At 41.5% G+C, this 13,339-nt stretch overlaps 1 protein-coding gene across 3 annotated transcripts; it reads left to right on the forward strand.

Moving 5' to 3' along the window:
• The first annotated feature begins 7 nt into the window (after window positions 1-7).
• Window positions 8-10,701, forward strand: UPF3B (UPF3B regulator of nonsense mediated mRNA decay). Of its 3 annotated transcripts, XM_075940999.1 has the most exons (11): window positions 8-322; window positions 1,136-1,242; window positions 1,391-1,497; window positions 3,588-3,686; window positions 4,464-4,574; window positions 5,123-5,166; window positions 6,066-6,257; window positions 6,898-7,058; window positions 8,024-8,339; window positions 8,596-8,670; window positions 9,603-9,743. In XM_075940999.1, exons 1-10 carry the CDS (start codon window positions 203-205, stop codon window positions 8,635-8,637), a joined length of 1,299 nt encoding a protein of 432 aa, XP_075797114.1. In that variant the 5' UTR covers window positions 8-202; the 3' UTR covers window positions 8,638-8,670; window positions 9,603-9,743. The 3 variants fall into 3 exon arrangements, with proteins under 3 accessions (XP_075797114.1, XP_075797111.1, XP_075797113.1); XM_075940996.1 differs by lacking the exon at window positions 8,596-8,670 and having other exon boundaries at window positions 9,603-10,701; XM_075940998.1 differs by lacking the exon at window positions 8,596-8,670 and having other exon boundaries at window positions 6,066-6,254; window positions 9,603-10,701.
• Window positions 10,702-13,339: the final 2,638 nt, after the last annotated feature.

Raw genomic sequence — 13,339 nt, forward strand, 5'->3', positions numbered from 1 at the left:
AGCATGCCGGGAGCGGCCGCCCCGCTAGCCCCAGTGCATGTTGGGACGGGAGCTCCAGGCCTCACAGTGTTCTGCCCTTCAGGAGCCGCCTCCGGCCCTAGGCTGCAACGGCGGGTTCGTGGCCCTTTAAGGCTGTAATCCCGCGAGAGGCGCAGCGGCCAATGGGGCGGAAGGGGCGTGGCTCGCTGGGCCGGAGGCCGGGATGAAGGAGGATAAGGAGAACACTAGGCCCAAGGAAAAGCGGGCGCCCGGCAGCCCCCTGGACACCCGGGGGGGCGGGGAGCCCGAGCGGCCGAAGGACAAGAAGGAGACGCTGAGCAAGGTGAGGCGGGGGCCGGCCCGCGCCGCGGAGGGGAGCGCTCTCGGGCCCGGTCCTGCGGAGGCTGCACCCGCCCGTAGCTCCGCGCATCTCCCGGGCCGCGATCCTGCCGCCACCCTGGTCCCCGGCGGGCTGCTCTGTAGAGCCCAGTGCCCGCGCCTCGGCCCCCGGGCAGGGCCCGTTCTCGCGCTTCTGGAGAGGGGGCGCCCGGGGTAGCCTCTTCGCAACGCGGCGAGTCGCTGGCGGTGTCTCGTGCTTCGGGGGCAGCCTGAGGCGCCGAGGGCTGCTGGTTTGCTCGGGAGGTGCCTTGTTCCGCTGGCGCTCGAGCGGCGCTCGGCACGTGTTGGAAAGCCCGGGGCTGGTGGCATTCCGGATCCCTGGGAAAACGTGCGGCCCAAGTCACTTGCTCAAAGCAGCGCATGCAGTTTGTGGTAGAAGACGGAATGGAGATCTGGCTTCTTGCCTCTGAATTCTTTGCGTTAAACCATTGGGCCGCGTTTCCTCATTTAGGGCCGCTTCCATTGCGGGGAGGGGGATTGGAGTCTTTGAATGGGAGTCCCATTTGACTTGAATGGGAGTTGGATCAGGCCCCCAGTCTTTCTGCGCTTTCTGGTAAAATTGTGGTGTTTCCAGGTTACTCAGTACTTTATAAAAATGGTATTAAAGCTATGCTGGATGAAAGAGATTTTTCCCAATCTTCTCATGAGCCACTGCTGTTGACTTAGTTTTGTAATTCAATGGTATTTTTCAAGTAGCAAATCTGAAATGCAGTCTCAGGCAGGTGATAATTTTGCACTCTTAAATTTCTATGATAAGGTGGTAATTCGACGCTTGCCTCCCAGTTTGACAAAGGAACAACTGGAAGAACATCTTCAGCCTTTGCCAGAACATGACTATTTTGAGTTCTTCGCTAATGATTCCAGGTACAAACACTTCAGGTTTCAATTTTTTCATGTAACTTAGTATGTCAGAGATGTCTTTTAAATTACACTTGTGTGTATACATATAGTTCAAATCATCAGCAACTAGGCAGCATCATTTTACACATTGCTATCTTTTGTCCTTTTGCAGTTTGTATCCTCACATGTTTTCCAGAGCATACATCAACTTTAAAAATCAAGAAGACATAGTACTGTTCAGGGATCGCTTTGATGGTTATGTTTTTGTTGATCACAAAGGCAAGTAAACCTAAAACTTGGTTATTTACTGAAATCTTTGTATAAATATATTCAGTGAGATTTAGGAGATTGTAAGGTAGCTTAGTTCCATTTTTTTTCTTGTTTGCTTTATTTTGATGGTAGAATGATACATTAGAAGTGAAGACATAGTGCCTGCATGTAGTATTTTAATAAACTTCATGACACTTTTTGTAGTAGATTTTAAATACAGCTTATAATAATAATAATAAACTCTTTTTAAAGCAGTATTAATGCAAAATTTTCTAAACAAATTGCTTAAGGGGAATTCCCACTCAAGTAATTTACATTTACATTATATATGTTTTTAGCTAATAGAATACTTGAAATGACACTTACATGGTTTATTAGGACTATTCAGCGCCTAATACTAAAACTTATTGGTGTTGCTGATTTCCAGGGGCAGGTAAAATACGAGTTGTGGGTTAGATGCAGCCTGCCAAGCCATCAGATCTGGCCTGGGGGTACAGCTGGAGGTTCAGTCCTGCTCCTTGCCTGCCCTGCTCATGCATGCTGCTCAGAGCACCTTTCTGAATCTTCTGAGCCTGGGAGAGGGGAGAGATGCTTTGCTTTCTGCTCCTGCCTCCAGCAAAATTTTGCAGCTGCCTATTTTCAGGATAGACAGCACTCAAAGTAAATTCCCACCCCCAACATTGAGAGTAGTACATGTGGCCCAGACCTGGCTGAAGAACCTGCTGGGAAAGGGCTTCTGGCAGTGAGCCATCCATGTAAGTGTCTCTGGGCCAGAGCCTGCCTATGGCACTGCAGTTCCCTCTGCACCGCTGTCCCACATAACCCAAACTCTCTGCACCCCATTCTACACCCATCCAGCTCATAACCCCCACCCCCCAAATGTTGCACGCCAATTCCCCTGCCCCCCGGTCGCAACGCAAATCCCTGCACTCTCTCCTGTACTGCTGCCCCAGGTCACAATCCCCTTCCAGACTCTGTACCCCATACTATATCCCTCCTCCAGGTCAGAATCCTTTCCTGCACCCCGGTCTCTTTACCCAAATTCCTTCCCGGATCCCACACTCCCTTCTCTACCCAACCTTCATCCTAGACTCTGCACTTCCTCCATTAATATCATGGAAGAGTGCCACCCTTGACCACGTAGCAAATTCTTGGTGTGCTCTCCTTCTCCCCCCTAAAAAATATTGCCCACCCCTGCTCTAATATATATACTGGGTAAAACTCTGACTCCATAGGAGAATTCTTGCCACTGTTTCCCACTTAAGGTGGGAGCAGAATTTAACTCTTTAAACTCTACTTTTATTTGGCTATTTTGATAGATGTAGGTTTTTTTGAGAGATTTTATTTTTTGTGTTCTTAATCTTCCACCAACCAGCTGCTTTTTGTGAAATAGCGCTATGACAGTTGACATCTTCATGTTCCAAGCATTAACTTACATTACCTAGATTCCATGAAAATACTTTTTTGAAACCTTTTAATTCACTGTATCTACCTTAGAGGGTAGATTGAGTTTGTGCAACTTATTGTGTTTGATGTCATTCAGAAAAACCCTTGAAAGCCAAGTTCTTTGTTTTGCATGGAGTCTTTATCAATCCAATTGGATTTTATCAAATACAGAATTTTCTGTCTCCCATATGTTCCCAGTGTAAAATGTCCCTCTTCCCATACCCTCAGTCCCACATTCCTGCTTCATTCACTGTGTGTGTAAGGGGGAGAAACAACATGTAGTCATAATGCATAAATATCAGGGTGTTGTGATAATGTTCCTGAGTAACCTTAGCTTTGGCATTTCCTTAATTTTTGGTATTATGTTTTGCATCTTTAACTTTCTTTTAAAGTAGTTTTGTATGTATTTTGTGTATAGGTAGAAAGGTGCTTTGAGACCATTTTGTGATGAAAGGGCTATAAGTAATTTCTTTATATTTTTAATCACATGATGTATTTCAGTAGCTTCCATCTGTTCATCTATTATAGTACTGTTTGTTATAAATACACTCCATTCCATCCTCCCAATATAATACTATGTAAAGAATGTAGTGGACTTTTTTCTTTTTTTCTTCTACAGTGATTAAACAGTTTTAACATTTTGCATTTAACAGGTCAGGAGTATGCTGCCATAGTAGAATTTGCACCTTTCCAAAAATCTGCAAAAAAGAAGAATAAGAAAAAAGATGCCAAAACTGGGACAATTGATGATGGTATAACTACTAGGGTTATTCATTTGTATGAATGCATGTGTGAAGACTTATGTGGTGCATGCAATCTGATAGCATTTGAATTTATTTTGATTGATGTCATTATGTAACAACATTCGATACTAAACATTTAACAATTCAAAAATTACGCTCTAGTTTTTCAAAAGAACTTATCTACTACACTATAATAGAATTATAGATATTGTGATTAGGGATGTAAAAGGTTAACAGCTTACCAGAATGCTTACTGGGTAAACTGGTTGAATGGCAAGCTGCGACAGACTGGAGTAGCCCAGGCTGCATCAGACCAGATTCCAGCCATGTCTGGCTGGCCCAACCATGGCTAACCAGTAAACTATTTTAATGTATATTTACAACTCTAATTATGTAGTATTTACTGAGCTCTGGGCAAAGGATAGGGTCCTGTTGTACTAGGTCATGAAAAGATGGTCCCTGTCTTAGTTAGCTTATGCAGGCCTATTATATTAGCTGAAAAACAGACCACTGCAAAACCAATAAAATATCTTAAGTACACTGCAGAATAAAGCTGTTAAAATCTTGAATTATTACTATTAATTATATTATTTGCAAAACCTAATTAGATCTGGTTCTTATCTCAAAGTTTGATTTTAATTTTGCTAAAGACAACTATAGAGCAGCAGCTCATAGGACTGTGTAATTCATTCATTCTTGTTTGTTCCTAAGTTTTTGAAAATGCAGATTCACTATTCAAACTATGCACTATTTTATTTTGTAACACAACCCAATCTTTCTCCCTAGACCCAGAATATAAGAAGTTTTTGGAAAGTTACAGTGCAGATGATGAAAAGTTAACATCGACCCCGGAAACATTACTAGAGGAAATAGAGGCAAGAAACAAAGAGTTAATAGGTATGGAAAACTGATGTCTTATACCTGAAGCTCTTTTCACATTGTAAAAAACATGCCAAGTACGGTATTTTGTAGGTTTGTGGCTTTTGAATTTTGGGGAGTCTACATTCTTTTTTGATTATTTTGTATAATCAAGTTGTTAATCTTCACTAGTAGTATCATTCTATTTTTCTGTACTATAGTCCTTTTTTTTTTTAAGTTGGATATAGTAATTTTCTCCAACTAAGTTGATATACAGTTAAGTCCCAGTGGTGGCTACATTTCAGAGAAGAATGCAATGGCTCCTTTAATATTAGTACTGTGGGATGGAAAATGAATCACAACTTACATTTAAATAACATTTACTTTAGCTAAAACGTTACATGAGAAGAAATAGACATGAACATGCTTAAGAGGGTTATATGTTTTGAAAAGAGAAAAGTTTTGATATGAGACTGAAATTGAAAAAAACACAGGAAAGACTTCTTAGTCTATACTGTCTAACATATGAAAACATATCTTGATACTTGTAAAAGGAAAAAATAATTTAACTTTTAATGTTTGTTTAGCTAAAAAGACAACTCCCCTTCTGAACTTCTTGAAAAACAAACAGGTATGATTTGTCTTTATAATCTGTTTAAAACCATTTTTGTTCTGTGTTTTTGATAACTTGCTCTTAGAACTTGTGTCTGTATAGTAAGATTCCATTTGGTGGTAAATGGATCTAAAGATCTTGTTTTAAATAATTCCCCCAGAGCTACAGAAATGTTCAGATAGAAGCAGGGAGTACTCCCACCTTTCTCAGAAGAAGGGCGAGGGTTAGGAAATATCTGACAACTGTTTCTTCTGCTACAAAACTGGGTTCTGCTGCCTAATTGAGTCTTTGTTGCCTGGGAGGTGGTAAGTGTAGTGCAGCTGGACCTGCTTGCAGGAGAGAAGAGAAATGTGTATATAGGGCCTTAGTCTAATGTTTAAAATGAGAATGGGGTTTTCTTGGACTCTATCCTAGATACTTGGTATAACCTGGGTTTTTGCTTAACAAACTATTTAATACTTCCAGAGTATTGATGTATCACTATATTTTGCTTAACATGATGGTGTAATAACAGTCCTCGTTACATAGGAATATTAAGCCATGTGAACTGCATGCAGCTGTGTGGTTGGCAAGCCTTACTCTGTTTAACTGGTTGATTGTCACTAGCAAGACTTAATGTCCTTGGTGATTTCTGTCCTATGAATCTATTTTTCTTCCTGATGTGTGTAACTTTTTACAGTTTGTAGGTTCTGATGTGCAGGTGTTTTTCAGGTTTTATATTTATATATATCGAAAATGCTGCTCTACTGAATTTTGAAGATTTCAGTAAGTTGTTTAATAGTAAGGTACAAGAGGAACAAATGTTTTATAAAGCAGTATTTTTTTAGAGATTTGTCATTTCAGAACTGGGTATCTTACGAAACTTTAATTTTTTTTCTAATACGGGAAATACGATTTTCCTCCCCTTCCCCCGTCAGAGACTGAGAGAAGAAAAAAGAGAGGAGAGGCGAAGAAGAGAATTGGAAAGAAAAAGACAAAGAGAAGAAGAAAGGAGGAAATGGAAAGAAGAAGAAAGAAGGAAAAGAAAAGAAGCAGAAAAACTGAAGAAAGTTGACAAATGCCCAGAGAAAGAAAGGGATAAATCAAAGGACGAACCAAAGATTAAGGTGGTGAGCATGTCACTGTTATAGATTGTCTTCCTCGCCCTTCCTGGTAAAAATTGCATACAAAATGTATGCATTTATTATTTGTCCAAGTTAATTCATGATTTTGTAGGAGTAAACTCATAATGTTCATGCTTTTGTTAAATAACTCTAAAGTATAATGAGGGCTTGCATGCTGATTGTTGGTTGCTTTATCTTAAAACAATTTTCATTGTAATACTTGTGTGTATGCTTTAGTTCTGCAGAATGTGTGAAGTGAATATAATCAGGGTATATTTGATTACCATACTTAATCTTGATCTCCTATTATAAGGGGAAATTAATCCTGTTCTAGGATTTGGATAATTTTTTTATTTGTAGACATTCTATAGTCCTGTGGTGTCCAACACACTAGCCACATGTGGCTATTTGGCTGGACGACTGTGGCTAGTTCACTATAGCATTATTCATAGTGGCTACTGCTACACAATTAGTTGGACACCACGGCTATAGACTCTGTGCTCAGAGGCAGTAAAAACTAGTTACACATATGCATGTTTCTCATGTTATGTAGATGTTATTTCATCCTAGAGTAGGTAAATTGTGCTGTGCTGCAGAGTTGAATTAGAATGAGCTTTGGCTTAAATAAAAGCTGTTTCCTTCACAGCTACTTAAGAAACCAGAGAAAGATGAAAGAGACATGGAGAAAAAGGAGAAGTTCAAGAAACTGGAAAAAGAGAATGCGAGGGAGGAAAAGGCTGCTGGTGCACTAAGCAGTATGTCAGCCAAACGATCTGATGGAGAGGCTAAAGAGGAAAAAACAAAAAAGTTAGTATATGTATGATTTACAGAAAACCTCCAACTCATCTAGACCAGTATTTTCAAACTTAGGCTGAACTGTCCTCTAACTGCTTTTATATTCAAATGAAGAAATGTCTCCAATATCTCTGGGGACTGTCTTGGTTATGACAATCTTATGACCCACGGAGGTGAAGGAGAACCATTCATGTGGCCCATTCTCTAGCATAGGTTGCCCATTGCTGCTCTAGAGGCTTTGGCAGGAAGGAAAATTGCATGGCGACTGCCTGTGCTTAAGGGACTAAACTTGGTGGGAGGATTTGGAGTAACTCACTGTTTCCAGTCCTTTGTTACCAGCAGAAAGGCCAAGCTAAAGTAATTGAAGAACCTATTACACAGGATGGGCAGGGGTGGTATACTTAGCCTCTGTTTTGCCAGAAGCTGGGAGTGGGTGACCGAGGATGGGTCTCTTGGTTATTATCTCTTCTGTTCATTCTCTTTGGGCATCTGGCATTGGCTGCTGTTAGGAAAACAGGATATTGGGCTAAATGGACATGTGGTCTGACCCAGTATGGCCATTCTTATGCCAGAAAAGAGCCCAGAATTATGACCATGGACTGCAATAACTAATCTTCCCAACATCCATGTGATGTGTATAGGTGTGAGTTACCCCTCCTATGTCAGAGGAATGAGGCAAAGATTTAATTTCCAAGGCTACAGGGGGAGTTAGTCAGCTGTGTGATTAGAACTGTGGGACTTCCTATCTTTTAGTGTTCTCGCACAGTATCAAGGATTACATCATCACTGCAGTTTTTCTGTATCTGTAGTAAAATATGACTGTAGGCTTCTAGAATATTTTAATTCTTATCTAAAATCTACAAATCATTGTCTGACCATATTGATGCAGATTTGGAGCTGTCATTGATTACACAGGTCTATGATTCATTTTTTGATCCAGTCTTCTAAGCTTAATTTCTTACTGTTTTTAAATGCAGATCTGAAGATGAATATGGAAAAGATTACAGAGACCGGGAGAGAGACTTTGAAAGAGAGAGAGATTATGAGAGACTGCAGCGGGAGAAACTGAGACGTCAAGATGAAGAGCGTCGTAGGCAGAAAGAACGCTTTGAGAAGGAAAAAGTTTTTAGACGAAAAGAGGAAGAGGTGAAAAAGGAGATAAATTCACTCCGAGAGAAAGGAAGGAAATGTGATCTTACAGACTTTACAAGCAACACAGAAAAACCTGAGAAAATAACCAAAGAGGACAAAAAAGATGATGCTGCCGCCAGGAGAGATCGCATCAGAAACAAGGTGCTGTCTCTCTTAAATTCACACCCATTCCATAAGACCTGGTTTTGTGGTAAATATTAAAGGGTGGATCATACTATTTCTTACCAACTGTAAACTTTGCCATCAAGACTATAGGGGAAAAATAGGCAAATTTTGTAAGCTTTGCTGCTAAGCTGAACTTGGTTGTGGCAAATTTCTTGTAGGTATTATGTACAAGTGCAGCTGTTGCTGGCAGGTTCTGAACAAAAGTGAATAAACTTTCTGGTTTTGCCAGCAGATATATGGTGGCTTGTTTACCATTGTGTCATCAGAGAATTGATGTGGTGAATCCAGATTCTTGCAGATGCTGTGTGTAAGTTAATGCCAAAAAGTGTCTTTAAATGAGAGAATGCACAGCAAGCAGTCTCCCTACTACCCCTTCTTCAAAACACTCTCTTTTAACTGATACAGCAAGTCTCTGCAAAGGCATTGATGTGCAGCATCATTGTAGTCCCTATGTTAATATACATATTGTTCTACATGTAGAATACCTGAAAATGTGTTCCTTCTATTGATAGGAAAATATCCAGATTAGAGGTGGATTGATTCTGCATTTGTATGGCAACAGCGTAGGGTAATGAGTGATCTGCATGAGTGGCTCTCCTTCACCTCAGTGGGTTACAAGGTTGTTGTAACCAAGATGGTCTCCTGGGATAGGGTAGTTTTGCTAACAGCGCTTGGTACCTAAAACTTGCAAGGTGTGCCCATTGAACTATATCAGCACTCTGATTAGGCACAAAGGGAGCGCACAGCTCTCAAGGTCAATGCCCTTGCTTTACATGTTTCACTTAAGCAATACTAGTCGGAAAAAAACCTGTGCAAATGGAAACTAGCAGAATCTGGCAACCTGGTGTGTGGACAATGATAAATAAAATGTCTGCAGGTTGCCCACCACTGATTTTGGTGCATCTTTGTCATGTTCTTGGGGGAGAGTGTGTTTGTGTGTTTGTTTAAAGACTTGAGTTTGAAGAGGACAAACTAAATTGCACCTTTAAAATATTATCCTTACGACTGCTTTAAAATACTTGGGTATGTAATCCACAGTAGCAGTTTGATCTACCATTTGAGCAGTTACTCTTTGTCATTAAACTTATATCCTGGGAGTGTCTGAATAGTTTTGGGAAAACCTGAAGCAGTGTGTGCATGTTCTGTTTGCTTTTTTACATATCATCCCTTGAGAAATTATAAGAATGAGTGTGATGCTTTGGTTATAAGATCGCCTAATCCTTTCTGATTTTATTTCAGGATCGCCCAGCAATGCAGCTATACCAGCCAGGAGCCCGAAGTCGAAGCAGACTGTGTTCTTATGAAGACATTGCTACAAAGTCTATGGATCAAGGAGCAGATAAACAGGAGAGTGAAACCAGTAATACAAAAGAAGAGGAGTGATGAGCACACAGGCCTTATATGTTCTGAGTATTCAAGCAGCCAAAGAGCATGTACTACGCAATCCAGAAGTGCCTTCAAAGAGAAGGAGGAACAAAGGAAGAAAAGGGGGCATTGCGCTATTGGATGTTTCTAGTTAAAGAACCTCAATCTGAAATGCGTTCTCATTGTTATTGGAATTTATTTTCGTGGCATCAGATAACAATAGGGAAGAAAATGTTGCAAAGTAGAAAAGCTTTTTGTGGCCTTAAGTATGAGAAATGTAAGTCATGTAAATCAGGACGATGACACCTAGATCTAAAACCAGAACTTTTTTGTAAAGCAGTGCTAAACCAGTGTTTGATGCACTTAAAGTAAATTTAAAGCTTCAGTCTTGCTTAAAAAAATAACATCCTTTATTGCTATGCTGTGTGGTGTTGGGCCCGAGATTACGTTACAATTACAGCGTAATTCTAGCACTAAAACGGAGGTTCTCAGACTATGATAGCTGGGCCATCAGTGGTCCGGGGAAGCCTTTTCAAGTTTTCTGCAGAAACCTTTTCAAGATAAAGCAATAGGAAAGTGGAGAGAGGCCTTATAAAGAATCTTCCATGTAAGATGAAATAGTTGAATAAGATTGCAGAGTAGGAAGTTTTTGTTCCTACTAGTGTGGGATTTTGTTTTTGTTTTGATAAATTGTCATGTAATGTCTGTTGATGTGTACACAATTTTTTATTCAGTGTAGCTGTGTAAAACATCTGATTATTTTCAAGCATTCCCTCTTGTTTTAGTGTTATCAAAGTAGGAAATATGCCATTTCAATTTCTCTGCTTCATCTTTCCATATCCAATGGAGTGTTCTTTCACGGCCCAGAAAAATCTTCACCAATAATGATCCTCTTTAAGCTAGCAAGTTTTAGCCATAGCTCTTTTGTACTAAACCCAATAAAACCTGAAAATATTAAAGATACTTTAAATTATATTTGTCATCAGTGAGACTTCATTTGGGGGCATGACACAGAACTAGCATTATCTTCCCCAAGCTTTTCATACAAATATTGTACATTTAGTTAACAATGTCAGATGATTCTACTGAAACTTCCTTTCAAACAGCTATATACAGATCTTTGAATTATACATTACATCATTGCAAAACTACAGACAGTCCCCGACTTACGCGGATCCGACTTATGTCGGATCCATAGTTACGAACGGGGCTTTTCTCGCCCCGGAGGATGTGGGCAGCAGGACTGCCCAGACGCGCCGTGGTCCCGCCGCCCGCGTCCTCCGGAGCGAGAAAAGCTCTGGGTCTCCCTGGTCTGCTGGGGGAGCTCCCCCAACAGACCAGGGAGACACGCAGCAAAGCCTCGGAGGACACGGGCGGCGGGACCGCCCAGACGCGCCACGGTCCCGCTGCCCGCGTCGTCCGTGGCTTTGCTCCGGGTCTCCCTGGTCTGCTGGGGGGGCCCAGGAGACCAGGGAGATGCGGAGCAAAGCCACGGAGGATGCGGGCGGGACCGTGGCGCGTCTCGGCAGTCCCGCTGTCTGCGTCTCCCTGGTCTGCTGGGGGGGGGGGAGGGGCGCAGCTAGTGCGCCCCCTCCTCCCCCCCCTCCCCCCCCCCCCCCCAGCAGACCAGGCTTTTCTCGCGACGCCTGGGGTTGAGCAGCTGGGGCGCTGCCCGGTTGGTCCCGCAGCGCCGCTCCTCGGCGCTACTGGACCAACCCGGCAGCACCCCAGCTGCTCTGCCCCAGGCGTCCAGATTCAGCCGCTCTTGAAACTGATCAGCGGCTGATTCCAGGAAGCCCAGGGCAGAGCAACTCTGCCTCGGGCTTCCTGTAGTCAGCCGCTGGTCAGTTTCAGCAGCGGCTGAATCTGGACGCCAGTTCCGACTTACATACAAATTCAACTTAAGAACAAACCTACAGTCCCTATCTTGTATGTAACCTGGGGACTGCCTGTACTTTGAAAAAGCATAGTGTTCTTGTTTCTGAAGTACCATATAATTGTCAGAGGTCAAAGTAACCAATTTTTGTTGCAAATTGTATTAGTCTGTAACTAATAACACTACTTTTCCTAGCTTCCTAAGCTACTGCTTATATTATCTCTGCTAGGTTTCATTTTACTAGACAGATGTTTTAGCATAGGGATAAATAATCCCGGTTAAAGTTAACCTTTATGTTGAACCAGTGAACTGTGATCCTGGGGCAGGGGCCTGCTCTAGGTGGGCCTGCAGACTGCTGGGCTGATGCAGGATCACTGATTAAGCCTTTGTGTCCCTATTTAGGATAGCCACTCCATAGACTATCCCATAATTGTTCATCACACCCTTTCTTTCAACTTCCTGGAACTATCTGGTACAGTTACTGGCAGACAGGAAACTGGACTAAATAGACCACTGGTCTGATCCAGTGTGGTTTCATAGATTCCTGAAAGGCCAAAAATGACCACTGTGATCATCTAGGCTGACCTGTATAACAAAGGCCATGGAACAAATCTTTTAGGAAAAAACATCCAATGTTGGATTTTCAAAGTTTGTGGTGAAGTATCTCCATGACCCTTGATAAACTGTTTTGGTGGTTAATTACTCTTACTGTCAGAAAATTATGCCTTATTTCCAGTTTATCTAGCTTCTGCTTCCAGCCATTAGCTCATATTATATCTTTCTCTTTCAAATGGAAAAACCCTATTAAATGTTTGTTCTCTCTGTTGCTACTTAAATCCTGTAATCAAGCCACCCCTTAGGTTAAACAGAGATGGTTAACTAGATATTTTTTTAGTTCATCATTCAAAGTAGTTCTGATATTAACTTTTTACAATGGCTGTATAATTGCTAGAAAATTTGAATGAGTTCTGGTTTTTGTTTTTTGTGGATGTTTGCTTTTAAGCTTTTAAATACTTGTTCATACTGACAGTGAAGTATCACTTTTTGACCCCTTTCATGTGAAGGTGGTGATTAGTGATCTATTCCCTACCCAAAGAGACAGTAACTTGATTAATGGTATAAAGGAGTGGTAGTAACTCAATTTACCTTTCCTAAACCACAATTAGGACAGTGATATTTCAGCAAATTATATGACACAAAGTAAAGCACATGTTACCCAAGACAGCAGCAAAGAATACCTTCCAAAGTGAGTGATCCCAAAGCACTCCATGCATTCAACAAACTCCTCTCCAAATTATTGAACACACATCACTTGCAAAGCTAACTCTAGTATGCAACATCAGCTTATTCCAAAATACAGACAGAGCAACTGCATAGTAAAGTCCAGGGGTTCAGGAAAGCAGAAAGTTAATTACAGGAGTTTTAATTGGTCCAGGACAGATGGGCTAGCTGCACCACTGTCCTACAAAAAGCACTAAGTGGCATTTAATTATTGAAAATCTTGCTCGGAATTTCTGCTTGATATATCTGTTGAGATAAAGGTGCTATTTCTAGCAGCCCTAGGAATTGGTTTAACACAGATTCAGAGGTAGATAAATGTGAACGACTATTTATTGGAGCTTTCATGCTCCTGTAAGTTTTCCTATCCAAATACTGGTCTGACTTTGCCAGCAGCAAAGAGAGAGCCCCTGCTACGAGAAGCTTACATGTTATTTCATTGTAAGATGAGCTTTCT

Source organism: Pelodiscus sinensis, chromosome 13 (assembly GCF_049634645.1).
Source record: "Pelodiscus sinensis isolate JC-2024 chromosome 13, ASM4963464v1, whole genome shotgun sequence".
In the NCBI taxonomy this organism is placed as follows: domain Eukaryota; kingdom Metazoa; phylum Chordata; order Testudines; family Trionychidae; genus Pelodiscus; species Pelodiscus sinensis.